This window comes from Pelophylax lessonae (genome assembly GCF_965119305.1).
Source record: "Pelophylax lessonae genome assembly, chromosome: 3".
NCBI classification, from domain to species: Eukaryota; Metazoa; Chordata; class Amphibia; order Anura; family Ranidae; genus Pelophylax; species Pelophylax lessonae.
Genome location: NC_138770.1, coordinates 436,072,242 through 436,086,362, shown reverse-complemented (window position 1 = coordinate 436,086,362; position 14,121 = coordinate 436,072,242). Strand labels below are relative to the sequence as shown.

At 45.3% G+C, this 14,121-nt stretch overlaps 1 protein-coding gene across 1 annotated transcript in view; it reads left to right on the top strand.

The window, feature by feature from the left end:
- Positions 1–1,182: 1,182 nt before the first annotated feature.
- Positions 1,183–14,121, top strand: part of AHI1 (Abelson helper integration site 1) — a gene marked incomplete at its 5' end in the record, with an annotated part of 647,577 nt that continues 634,638 nt past the window's right edge. The window contains 2 exon segments of the mRNA XM_082249437.1: positions 1,183–1,209; positions 1,211–1,238. Of these exon segments, the coding sequence (XP_082105563.1) occupies positions 1,183–1,209; positions 1,211–1,238 (55 nt within the window).

The window sequence follows — 14,121 nt, the reverse complement described above, 5'->3', positions numbered from 1 at the left end:
CGTAAAATTCCTTTCTCTGAGTCCTCCGACAGTCGCCGCCCCCGCCCCTCTTTTGGGGTTCTTATACACTTTACTGCTTTGATACCAAACTGAGTTGGGATGGCTATTGCAGGAGGGGTATTGGACCAGTGGGACATCCCCAGGGGTGTGTCTATGGTAATGCTTTTGTTTTAATAAGTCTTTTGCCTAGCTACTCCTAAGGAGAGGAAGTCAATACCCCATTGGTAAAGACTGTATGAGTGGGTGGCGACTGTCTGAGGACTCAGAGAAAGGAATTTTACGGTAAGATTTTACAAAAATTCAGTTTTTTTTGTTGCAGGGGATGCCTGAAATCTGACTTTTAGCTTAAGCAGACTTCTGGGAAAATTGGTGAGCCAACCACGCAAGCAGGAAATTGTTTCTAAGGGCATGTTCAGTACACGTTCTGTGCACAGAACAACTCTAGGTAGCCATATTGCATTGAATTTTCAGAAAATTACAGTGGCTGCAGAGTGAAAAGGAAAGGTAATTTTAAATAACATTCAATTATCTAGTTCCTCCTGTTTTGAATTGTATTGTAACTGTATTGTCTTCCCTCACATTGTAAAGTGCTGCGCAAACTGTTGGCGCTATATAAATCCTGTATAATAATAATAATTACGATATGACTTGTGTCGCAATTGTATACGCTATATTTTTTTTTTCTTTTTTATTTGATGTTTTTTGTCCCACGAAAGTGGAATTAACCTTTGATCCTTTATATCTTTATGGCCCCCAGACTTAAATGGTCATTTGGGGATTAGGAACCGCTTTGTTAAATACTTTTTTCATTTTTACGTAGGTTTGTATGAATAACTGCAGCCATGAACAGTAGTTTTAGTCAGATAAGTGGACCAAAAAATTAATTAAAAATAAATAAGTTTGCTCTTTGGATAACTGATATTGCTCTTGGGAATTGCGTAAGTCATTAAAAAGGTACCTCATGCCAATACAGCTTCCTTTCAACTTCTGATAAATTACTAGATTGAGCTGCTGGTGTTAAATAAAAGGCTTTGTTTTCAGTCAATATAGGCAGACCAGAATGTGTATTCGTTAATGATTCTTTCCACAAAAGAGCAGCTGTATCTATGTTATAGTGCTGTACCAGACATTTAGATATTGTTAAAAATGTTTTTCTTCAACAGATGGCTGGATAGTGTCTAAATGAAAATTACATGTTGGAACCTTAATTTTGGATCCTGGACTGAAAATGCCTGCAGGTGAGACTTTTTTTTAAAAGTTTTATTTCACTTTTTTAATGTACTTCTCAAGATTGATTTTGTGTTTGACGATTTGTTGCTCGCTTCAGCTTATTATCCACAGATCAACAAGTTTTACATGCAATTTTACCTTTTTACAATTTGTGAAAATATGAAACCCAATGTGACGAATACAAATTATCACCTGCATATAACCTCTTTGATGTTTTCTATGGTTAAGAGATATATACTGTATCTCCCATTGCCTTCTGGATTTTGGTATTAAATATAGAATAATCCAATAACTGAGGTATAAAGTTAAACTATGTTAGGCCAAAATATTTAGGTTTTTACTACTACCTGGGCCTTTGTTAGACTTCATGTACACCCTGCCTACATTTAGTTCCTATCCTGAACGTGATTCGTCCACGTTCAGGAGAAGGAGGTTGCACCTCGCCTAGCTGCAGCAGCTCATAAACTCTGCTAAAAGCTTATGTGTACATTGACACATTAGGCTTTTATGAAGTTGTTGAGTTTAGGAGCTTTGGCAAAAAAAAATGTTAAGGAGCTGCTAGTGTACATGAAGCCTTATCCACATTTCTTGTCCTGCTGACAGCCATTTCACCTAACAGAAAGTGAGGGATATATGCAACAGAAATTATAACCTTCCCCTGCTCTATTAAAGAAAAACATAAATTTTAATTGTACAGTATAGGACACAGGCTGGATATTCATAGACACAGGTTTATAGGCTACTAAACTTCAAGTGATTGGACACTGGTAAAAGCTTTGCTCCCCCTGGGCAAACTCCTATAACCCCACCCTACTCCAGGAGTCCACTGTTCTTTGCTTGTGTCCTTAGGTGATGGACCTCTTTTCCCCTTTTTGTAGAAGTTTTTTTTTTTCTGCTTAAACCAAGTTTATTTATTTATTTTTCTTTATTACGGATTATTTAGCGCCGGTTCACATATGAGCGACGCTACTTGCAGGGGCGACCTCCGAGATCGCGGTGCGAGCAGCGCGCCGCGACCTCGGAGCGGCCGCCACGGACTTCATAACATTGAAGTCTATGGCGGTCGCCTCCTGGTCGCCCCAAAGAAGCTCCGAACCCTTTTTCTAGGTCGGAGCGACTTGTGTCGCTCCTATTAGAACGGGTCCGCAGCTTTCCTATGGGAGGCGACCTGCGGCGACCTGTGAGGCGACCAGGTCGCCTCACAGGTCGCCCTAGTGTGAACCGGGGCTTAGTCAATTCTTCAACAATATATAAATATATATAAATAAATAAATAAAAAAAAAAAAAAAATATATATATATATATATATATATATATAAACAATAGATGTAGTGCATCCAGATATGCGTAACCTCAGTAATACCTTGGGAACATTACCTGGACCCCACACTGTGAGGACTGCCTGTAATGTAGTTCGGGAACTGAATCCTGCTTGGTCACTTACCTTGGAACAGAGTACAGCAAATGCATTTTGTGCAGGCTACTGTAAAGGTCCAGGGCAGTGGTCCCTTCCATTGGTTCCCAGACCCTGAAGATCCCCCCTCTGGTGGTGCCCACGATAATGGGTTAAGCCTGGACACATATAGTGGCCAACGGCATAGAAAGGTAAGACTTACAGTGGGTACGGAAAGTATTCAGACCCCCTTAAATTTTTCACTCTTTGTTATATTGCAGCCATTTGCTAAAATCATTTAAGTTCATTCTTCTTCCTCATAAATGTACACATAGCACCCCATACTGACAGAAAAACACAGAATTGTTGACATTGTTGCAGATTTATTAAAAAAGAAAAACTGAAATATCACATGGTCCTAAGTATTCAGACCCTTTGCTCAGTATTTAGTAGAAGCCCCCTTTTGATCTAATACAGCCAGGAGTCTTTTGGGGAAAGATGCAACAAGTCTTTCACACCTGGATTTGGGGATCCTCTACCATCCAACCTGACAGAACTGGAGAGGATCTGCAAGGAGGAATGGCAAACATTGGTGGACAGCCATTTTTAGGTCTCTCCAGAGATGCTCAATTGGGTTTAAGTCAGGGCTCTGGCTGGGCCATTCAAGAACAGTCACTGAGTTGTTGTGAAGCCACTCCTTCGTTATTTTAGCTGTGTGCTTAGGGTCATTGTCTTGTTGGAAGGTAAACCTTCGGCCCAGTCTGAGGTCCAGAGCACTCTGGAGAAGGTTTTTGTCCAGGATATCCCTGTACTTGGCCGCATTCATCTTTCCCTCGATTGCAACCAGTCGTCCTGTCCCTGCAGCTGAAAAACAACCCAACAGCATGATGCTGCCACCACCATGCTTCACTGTTGGGACTGTATTGGACAGGTGATGAGCATTGCCTGGTTTTCTCCACACATACCGCTTAGAATTAAGGCCAAAAAGTTCTATTTTGGTCTCATCAGACCAGAGAATCTTATTTCTGATCATCTTGGAGTCCTTCAGGTGTTTTTTTAGCAAACTCCATGCGGGCTTTCATGTGTCTTACACTGAGGAGAGGCTTCCGTCGGGCCACTCTGCCATAAAGCCCCGACTGGTGGAGGGCTGCAGTGATGGTTGACTTTCTACAACTTTCTCCCATCTCCTAACTGCATCTCTGGAGCTCAGCCACAGTGATCTTTGGGTTCTTCTTTACCTCTCTCACCAAGGCTCTTCTCCCCCGATAGCTGAGTTTGGCCGGACGGCCAGCTCTAGGAAGGGTTCTGGTCGTCCCAAACGTCTTCCATTTGAGGATTATGGAGGCAACTGTGCTCTTAGGAACCTTAAGTGCAGCAGAAATCTTTTTGTAACCTTGGCCAGATCTGTGCCTTGCCACAATTCTGTCTCTGAGCTCTTCAGGCAGTTCCTTTGACCTCATGATTCTCATTTGCTCTGACATGCATTGTGATCTGGAAGGTCTTATATAGACAGGTGTGTGGCTTTCCTAATCAAGTCCAATCAGTATAATCAAACACAGTTGGACTCAAATGAAGGTGTAGAACCATCTCAAGGATGATCAGAAGAAATGGAAAGCACCTGAGTTAAAAATATGAGTGTCACAACAAAGGGTCTGAATACTTGGGACCATGTGATATTTCAGTTTTTCTTTTTTAATAAATCTGCAACAATGTCAACAATTCTGTGTTTTTCTGTCAGTATGGGGTGCTATGTGTACATTCAATGAGGAAGAAGAATGAACTTAAATGATTTTAGCAAATGGCTGCAATATAACAAAGAGTTAAAAATTTAAGGGGGTCTGAATACTTTCCGTACCCACTGTGTGTGTATATATATATATATATATATATATCATCTCAATCTATGTCAGGCATCAGCATTTTCTTCGCTTTGCCATAGACAAGGAGCACTATCAATTTGTGGCATTACCCTTTGGTCTCACCTCAGCTCCTCGGGTGTTCACAAAAGAGTTGTCCCCAGTGTTAGCCTTACTCAGGAAAAGGGGGATCACGGTACTGGGTTACCTGGGCGATCTCCTGCGAGCAGAGTCTCCTTCTGTCCTGAAGGACGATCTGGACATCACGGTGCGAACTCTGCAAGAGTTCGGCTGGACTCTGAATTTTCAGAAATTTGCTTTGATTCCGTCCAACAAGCTGGACTACCTGGGTCTGACTCTGGATTCTGTCTCAGCCCGGGTGTTTCTTCCAGAAACAAAATAGCTGAAATTGCAGCATGCGATTCGGCTCCTGTTATCCAACCGCCAGTCATCTCTCAGGACTTGCATGCAAGTGCTGGGCCTGGTGGTCTCCACCATCGAGACGGTTCCATTTTCTCAGTTCCATACCAGACCTCTGCAAAAAGATTCTAGCCAAATGAGACAGGAATCCACGGTTACTGGACAGTCTGATCCTGTTGAGCCGCAGTACGAGGGGGTCCCAAATTCTGTGGCTTCGCTCCCAGGCGCTTCGACAGGAAAAGTTCTTTCTTCCCCCTGTACTGGATTGTGGTCTCCACGAACGCCAGCCTGTCCAGATGGGGAGGTGTCCTGGGCACAAAATCAGCCCAGGGAGTCTGGTCTTGGGAGGAGTCCAATCTGTCGATCAACATCCTTGAAATTCAGGCAATCAGGCTTTGCCTGTCCCGGTGGACGAATCGCCTGGAAGGATTGAATCCTTAACGGACACGTTAAGGATTCAATCAGACCAAGCCACGGCTGTGGCATATATCAGTCATCAAGAGGACACCAAAAGTGCCCTAGCGGCCAAAGAAGTGGCCGGCATTCTGAGGTGGGCAGAACGATTTGTTCCTGCCCTCTCTGCTGTGCATATTCCAGGGGTGGAAAATTGGCAGATGGATTACCTCAGTTGGCAGGCCCTGAGTCCGGGCGAATGGTCCCTTTACCCGGAGTTGTTTCAACAACTGTGTCTCCGGTGGGGGACCCCCGATCTGAACCTGTTAGCCTCATGCGTCAACCGGAAGGTTCCGAGATTTGTGGCAAGGTCCCAAGAACCTCCAAGGACTGCTTTACAGTTGCTGGCTTTAATGGCCTGGCTATTGAAAGCCAGGTACTGAAGTACAGGGGGTTGTCGGATTCGGTGATTCCTACTCTGTTGAAAGCTAGGAAATCTACTTCTCGGAAGATTTACCATCGAGTTTGGAAGGCTTACTTTGCTTGGTGTGAGTCTTGGGGGAGATTCCCTCCGTTCTTTTTCGGTATCACGGCTGCTGGCGTTTCTACAAAGAGGTGAAAAAGGAAAAAGAATGGGCGCTCTTGCTGGGGGATGGGTCCTTTGTTCCAGACAGTCTTGATAGGTGAGATGTTATCCAGACTGATGGTGAATGTTCCAAAAACATAATGTTAGTGCTATCATTGAGGGCAGCTCGTGGCAGAGTGTGGCTGCGGCGAACCGCATACCTCACAAAAGGACCGTGCAGCCGTAGACGAGGAATGGGCGGTATTCCATCGCCCATTCCTCGTCTACGGCCGCACGTTTCTTCTGTGAGTTATGCGGTACGGCGGAGCCACACTATGATTCAGCCCCCGGATTGGTTTAGGCTGCTGGCGGCTTCCACAACGGGTACACAGTGAATTAGGAAGGACGCCGGGTCATGACGCTCCACTTTTTGCTTTTATGCAAGTCTTGATATGAGCTTAATAAATTTGTTATTACTGCTTCACTGAGTGGCGCCTACAAAGAGGTGTAGATCAACATTGGCCCTGGGCAACATCAAGGGCCAGATTTAAGCCTTGGCAATTTTCTTCCGAAGACCGTTGGCCACGAATTCCCTGGTTCACACCTTCGTGCAGGGGGTTTGCCACCTGGCTCCTCCGATACAGTCCGTGGAGCCCCCCTGGGTACTGACGGTTCTTCATAAACCGCCTATTGAAAAAATTTGTGAGTTTCCTCTGCTTACTTTGTAACAGAAAGTCGTTTTCTTGGTGGCTATTACTTCTCCACGCAGGGTCTCTGAGCTCGCTGCGTTGTCCTGTCAGTCACCTTACCTGGTGGTTCACAGGGACATAGTAGTGCTACGTCCCTGTCAATCATTCCTTTCTAAGGTCATGTCGGGGTTCCACTTAAATCAAGACATTGTTTTGCCTTCATTGTGTCCTAAGCAAAAACATCCAAAATAAATTGCCTTGCATTCCCTGGATGTGATTTGGGCCATTAGGGTGTACCTGGCTGCGACTGAGTTGATTCGCAAATCAGATTCCTTATTTGTCCTTTATGGATGGTTCTCGTAAGGGGCAGGCCGCATCCGCCGCGACCACTTCCAGATGGATCAGGCAGACGGTGGTGCAGGCTTATTCCATCAATGGTCAGGTTCCTCCTTTCCCTTTTGTTGAGGCACATTTTACGAGGGCGCTTAGTGCCTCCTGGGCCTTCCGGCATCAGGCGTAAGTGGTCCAGGTTTGCAAAGCGGCCACCTGGTCCTCTGTACACACATTCACCAAATTTTTTCAAGTTAGATGTTTTCTAAACTGTGGATGCTGCTTTTGACCACAAAGTTTTGCAGGCCGCTGTTGCGGAGGCTTCTACCTCTTGAGGGTGTAATTATTATCTTGGTAGGTGAGCTCCAGTTTTTCCTGGTTAAGCTCCTGGTTGGCTAAGTTTAGCCCTTTTGAGAAATTTATGTATTGCAGTGTTTTTTTTCCACCCCTAATGCTGACACTGCTTTGGGACATCCCATCGGTCAAGGAAGCTATGAAGCTGTGTCCGTCAATGAAAGAGAAAACTGGATTTTTGTCTTACTGTAAAATCATTTTCCCTGATGTTCATTGATGGACACAGCACCCATCCCTCTGTGGAGTTGGGTTATGTATTCTTCTGACACTGCTTGTTACAAAACTGAGATCCTAAAGCAGCAAGTGGGAGTATACCCCCTGGGACTGCCCTATAGGCGTAGTTGATTTTTTTTTTTTCCACCTACTGTCTTACTTCTGTAGAGGGCAGCATAACCCATCGATCAAGGAAGATCTGAAGCTGTGTCCATCAATGAACATCAGAGAAAAGGATTTTACAGTAAGACAAAAATCCATTTTTTTCAAGGTGTTTCTTGTATTGGGCCCCTTTGCAGCACCCATTGCTTCTAGGTTCTCTCTGCCTTGCAGAAACCAACCTTAAAAACCATCAGGGATATACCCTTAGCAATTCCTTCCTGCAAAGTAGATTTTTTTTGGTTGTTCTAATGTCTATCAGATGTGTTTCTGAATTGCTGTTACTGTAAAGAGCCTTTCCCTTGTACTCCATCTTTTCTTCAAGACCATATTTTCTTCCAAGGTGATTCCAGTGTTCGGTCTCAGTGAGGACATTGTTCTGCAATACTTGTTCTCTACTCTTAAACATCCAAAGAAGGTCTCATTGCCTGGTCCTAGTTAAAACCATTAGAACAGCCTTTCTCAACCTTTTCAATACAGAGGAACCCTTGAAATAAATTTCTTGTCTCGGGGAACCCCTGCTAAAAATAAAAATCTACAACTCATGACACATTAGTGTGACAGTCAGTGGGAAGAATGCTCCTTACTCTTGTCGTCATTGGGAAGAATTACCCCCTTTAAAGATAGCTAAAAGGAAAAATGGTGTCATTGGGAACTTATCTGAGAGGCAGAAATCGCCTATTTCTCAAGGAACCCCCTAGCAACCTCAGGAGGAACCCTGGTTGAAAAACCCTGCATTAGAATGTACCAAAAAGCTACTACTTCCATTGGACAAATTAATTCCCCATTTCTTCTTTCTGCACCTTACTTCAAAATTCACCATTGCGTGTTAGATGAAATATTTTATTACAAGGGCTTATGTTCAAAAACAAATACCTTCTCCTGTGCTGTTACGCGCCTACAACCATAGTTCCAAAAAAAGTGAGACACTGGAAAATCTACATGAAAACAGCATGTAATGATTTGCAAATCACCTAAACCCATATTTAAGTCCCAATAGAAAAAAGAAAACCTATAAAATGTTTAAACTGATAAAATGTACCATTTAAAAAAAAAAGTAATTTTAAAATTGATGGCAGCAACACATCTAGGTAGACAAGCTTCTAGAGTTTTGGGAGAGGAATGTTGTCCTATTCCTGATATAGGATTCTAACGGCTTAACAGTCCTGGGTCTTCTTTTTCGTATTTTTAATTTCAAGATGTGCCAAATAGATATGGCTTCTTGTTTGCATGATCAAACTTTAACTTGCATAGCGAACTGTGCGCACAGACAAAGATTTTTGGAAGTGTTCCTGAGCCCATGCAGTAATGTCCACCACAGAATCATGTCTGTTTTAATACAGTGCCATCTAAGGTACTCAATATTGCGTTTTAGTCTTGTCCCTTGTGCACATACGTAGGTTTCTCCGTATTTTCAGAATCTTTTGTTGATATTCTATTTTGTAGGTGTTGATATAATTCAAGTCTTTGCAATTTTTATTCTTAAATTGATCAACAACTTTTAGATGCTGCTTTTCACAGATTGGTGAACCTCTGCCAGTCTTTACTTCTGAAACACTGAGACCTCTCTAAGGTCACTTTCACATGGGCATAATCTGTTCAGTTATGTTTTTGTTAAGAAAGAAAAAAACAAATTCCGTTTACATTAATTTTATAGTTTTACATCCGTTTTTTTTTTATCTGCATTTTGTTCCATTTAAAAAATGGAAGCAGACTTGTTCCGGTAAAAAAAAAAAAACGGGTCTGAACGAAAGCGTATGACAAAATGATGTGAACGGACAACATCCGTTTATATCACTTAGCCCATAGGGATGCATTGCTGTCCATTTTTCCTCTATCAACAAACAAATGAAAAGCAGACCGATGAAATGCCTGTGTGAAAGGGGCCCGAGATACTCTTTTTAAACCCAGTCATTTTACTGACCTGTTACGAGTTAACCTAATTTTCTCTATCGCTCATTGACAGACGTAGTCTTCTTGATTCTCAAGAGCTGGGTTATGTTGTCTCCGCAGGAGTAGGACTAGGCAGAATGACAAAACGTTCTGGCTCCACCTTAGGGGCAGTCCCTGAGGGTATATCCTCCCTCTCTCTGCTACAGGGAATCAGTTTTTTTCTGTCTAGTCAGGAGTAAGGACCTAAGTTCCTTGCTGGGATCTTTTTGGTCCTGGCAAGACTTTTTTTTCTTTAAGAAAAAGACATTTTTTAGGTAGTTTTCTCCAGTGTTTTTTTCCTGTGAGATCTTCTAGCAAAAATGCCGGACTGGGCGACACTTGTGGTCACCCCAGCCGGCCTACGAGCGCGCGCAGACCATGGCATTGCGCTTGGTCAGGCCGCGACATATTCAAGTAAGTATGCGGGGCCGGGCGACGGGCTGGATGTTGAGATCCAGTGGTCACCCCGGTTTCTGCCTACGAGCGCGTGCAGACCAGTGCGCTGGGTCGGCCGCGACGGAGTCCCAGTAAAGGGACTGACTTTGCGAGTTAAAAGTCTCGCTTGGACGCCAGGTACCAAGAGTCGAGGCGTCCACAAACCCCCACCCCGGTGGAGAGGGTATTGTGAAGAGAGGGTGCCTGTCGGTTCGGTATGGTGAGTAAACGTTCCCTTTTTTCCTCATTATGAGGCAGTATATATTATGGGCCCCTCCATATATGGTCAGTATATATCTGATACTTACAAGTCCCCCTTGTAATACAGCATGTGTTTGTGGGAAGTGGACTTGGTTCAAGAGCTAACACTCTACCCAGCAGACTGTAACATTACAGCAGACATAGGAGGTATAATCCTACCTTATGTGCAGTGTATCTCTGTAGATCCATATGTCACCTCTTAGCAGAGTGCAGGTGGATGTGCTGGGAAGACGATATCGGCGGTCCGCCGCCATTTTGCCGTAGACCGAATGCATGTATGTCCTCAGGTCACGCCGGCCGCCATGTTTTTGGAGTCTTATGTCTCTTCTATGGGGGCGGCCATGTTTTGTGAGCCCAGCTACCTCGTGGAGGGCTGGGAACGCCGGAAGGCGTACACAGGGGGCGGAGCCACGCCTTCTGCCCGGGAAAAAGCAAACCGCTCCTTCCAGTCTGTGTAAGACAGACGCTGACTGCAGTTTGTTGGAAACTGCACTGCATCGGTTGGTGAGCCTTGGGGGTCCCTCTCTCTCTCTCTGGGATCGAGAAGCAGGTACTCTGAGGGGCGCTATTGCGCTAGGGGGAGACACACAAAAAAAAAAAAAAAAAAAAAAGAAAAAGTTTTTTTGTTTTGCTGGCAAAGGTGTCCTGTATTAACATGGACCCTGCCACTCATGTATCTCCTCCGGATCCCCTCGAGGGGTCTGCGGGATCCTCCAGCACCCCATTGACAATTGAATCTTTGTCAGCTATTATGGAAACTTTTGTGTCCCGGGTGGAAGTGGCTTGTCAGGGACAGGGCGCAAGAAAGCGACCCCCGCCTAACCCCTTATTATCTGAAACCTCGGATTCAGACTCTGAGCCTATTTCTGCAGTTGCAGGTACTTCATCTGGTATTGGTGTCTCAGGTCCTGTCTCTTCAGACAGTGAGGAGGATGTTTCGGCATCCGCCATAGCCCGAGAGGAAGCGTTGGTAAACGCACTCATTATATCTGTTCAAGAGACTTTAAGGTTACAGGGTATTCCATCAGAAATAGCTGAAACTGAGATCCCTTTTGGGACTAAAAAGCGCATCAAAGTGGCGAAGGTTTTTCCATTGCCCAAATGTTTTGGCAATCCAATCGAAGAAGAATGGCGTCTGCCAAAACGCACTTTTAATATTTCTAAACGCATTGACAGGCGTTATCCGTTTGAGGAAACCCTTATTAAGAAATGGACAGAACCACCTGTGGTGGATTCACCTATTGCTAGATTGAATAAAGCCACGGTTATTCCTTTAGAAGACGCTCCGTCTTTTAAAGATCCAGTGGATCGCAAGATAGAAGCTATGTCTCGCACCATGTTTTCCTTGATTGGATCAGCTTTCAGACCAATAATTGCTATTGGTCTGGTTTCGCAGGCTGTAACTGAATGGACCAAGTGGTTACGCCGGGACTTAGAAGAAGTCCCTCAGGCGGTATCAGATTTGTTGGAACAAATGATACAGGGGTTACAGTTTGTATGTGATGCGGCGTTAGACGCCACTCCATTAATGGCGCGAGCATCAGTCTCAGCAGTGGTTCTTAGGCGTACACTGTGGCTAAAAGGTTGGTTAGCCGACCAAGGTTCCAAAAAAGCATTGGCTAATATCCCCTTTTCAGGAGAGCGTCTATTTGGAGCCAACTTAGATGAGATCATTAAGGATCTCACCGGTGGAAAAAGCACCTTTTTACCGCAAAATTTTAAAGGTAGAGGAACTCGTCAAAGACGAGGGCCTTCTTTTTCTGCTCACAAGAGGTTTTTTCGTCCAGCAGGTGAAAAAACTAAGTCCTCCAAAGCTCCTGCAGGAGGCGTCAGGGGTCGTTGGTCGGGCAAGCAAAAGCCCGCCCCCTCCAGACCTGAAGATAAACCATCCAAAGCCTGAAGGTGCGCCCCCACCCATAACTGGGGTGGGGGGACGTCTTCGCCGGTTCCCGGATCCATGGCTTTCCAGAATCCCGGACAAATGGGTTTGCGAAGTCATAAGGTCAGGATACAAGATCGAGTTTCGATCTCTCCCACCGGCGCGATTCTTCCCTTCCAATATCCGACTATCCGCAGATCGTTTAGAAGATCTGCGGAGAGCAGTCACAGATTTACTACAACAAGGAGTGGTAGTCCACGTTCCTTGGACAGAACGGTTTCAAGGGTTTTATTCAAACCTGTTTACAATACCCAGGAAAGAGGGCAAAGTGCGTCCAATTCTGAACTTAAGAGCACTCAATTCTTTCGTCAACATAAGAAGATTCAGAATGGAGTCCATTCGCACGGTAGCAGCCTTCCTGCATCCAGGGGATGTCCTAGCGTCCATAGACATCAAGGACGCCTATCTTCACATTCCCATTTTCGCAGGACATCAGCGTTTTCTACGCTTTTCCGTAGAGGAGAACCACTATCAGTTTGTGGCGTTACCTTTCGGTCTCGCCACGGCTCCGCGGGTCTTCACAAAGGTGTTGGCCCCAATGTTGGCACTTCTGCGCCAAAGAGGTATATCGATTCTAGGTTACCTAGACGATCTTCTGCTTCATGCAGAGTCTCCTCAGACCTTGCTACAAAACATAGAAATTACTATGATTTCTTTACAGGAATTCGGGTGGCTGGTGAACCAGCAAAAGTCATTTCTGGTTCCCACCCAGAGGCTCGAATATCTGGGTCTAATTCTAGACACAGTCAGGACAAGAGTTTTTCTTCCGGTAGGGAAACTCCGAAAGATTCAATCTGCAGTCCAGTTGTTACTGTCCAACAGCTGGTCTTCCCTTCGGACTTGCATGAGGGTTCTGGGGTTGATGGTGGCTTCGTTCGAAGCAGTCCCATTTGCCCAGTCCCATACCCGAATTCTTCAGCAAGAGATTCTTCTCAGATGGAATCCGGAATCCCTGGACAATCAGATCCGATTGAGCAAACAGACCAGAGAGTCTCTGGTATGGTGGCTTCGGTCTCCGATGCTCAGCCAGGGAAAGTCATTTCTGCCAATATATTGGACGACAGTGACCACGGATGCCAGTCGATCCGGATGGGGAGGAATTCTCGGTCAGTTATCTGTCCAGGGACTTTGGTCCCCGGAAGAATCCAGGTTACCGATAAATGTATTGGAACTGAGAGCGATCAGACTTTGTCTGATTCACTGGACCGAGCAGCTCCAGGGCAGCTCAGTTCGGATCCAGTCGGACAATGCCACGGCCGTGGCTTATGTCAATCACCAGGGGGGCACCAAGAGTGTCCGAGCGGCCAAAGAAGTGGCTTGCATTCTTCGCTGGGCGGAACGATTTGTTCCAGCAATCTCTGCGGTGTTCATTCCGGGGGTGGAGAATTGGCAGGCAGATTATCTCAGCCGTCAGACCCTGGATCAGGGGGAATGGTCCCTCCATCCAGACGTTTTCCACCAGTTGTGCCTACGGTGGGGCACCCCGGATGTGGATCTGTTGGCATCACGATTCAACAGGAAAGTTCAGAGATTCGTGGCTCGCTCCCGCGATCCTCTAGCAGAAACCGCAGACGCACTGATCGCCCCGTGGGGGCAATACCAGCTAATATATGCCTTCCCTCCTCTCTCGTTACTGCCAAGACTTCTTCGCAGAATAGAGGAGGAAGGAATCCCAGTAATCCTGGTAGCTCCGGACTGGCCTCGTCGAGCTTGGTACGCCGACATGGTCAGACTGGTGGCGGACGTCCCGTGGAGACTTCCTCTCAGGGAGGATCTACTGTCTCAGGGACCGATCTTCCATCCTGCTTTACGATCGCTGACTTTAACGGCCTGGCTATTGAGACCCAGGTGCTGAAGGACAAAGGTTTGTCAGCTTCAGTTATTCCTACTCTAGTTGAAGCAAGGAAAGCGACTTCCAGAAAGATTTATCATCGCACATGGAAGTCCTACAT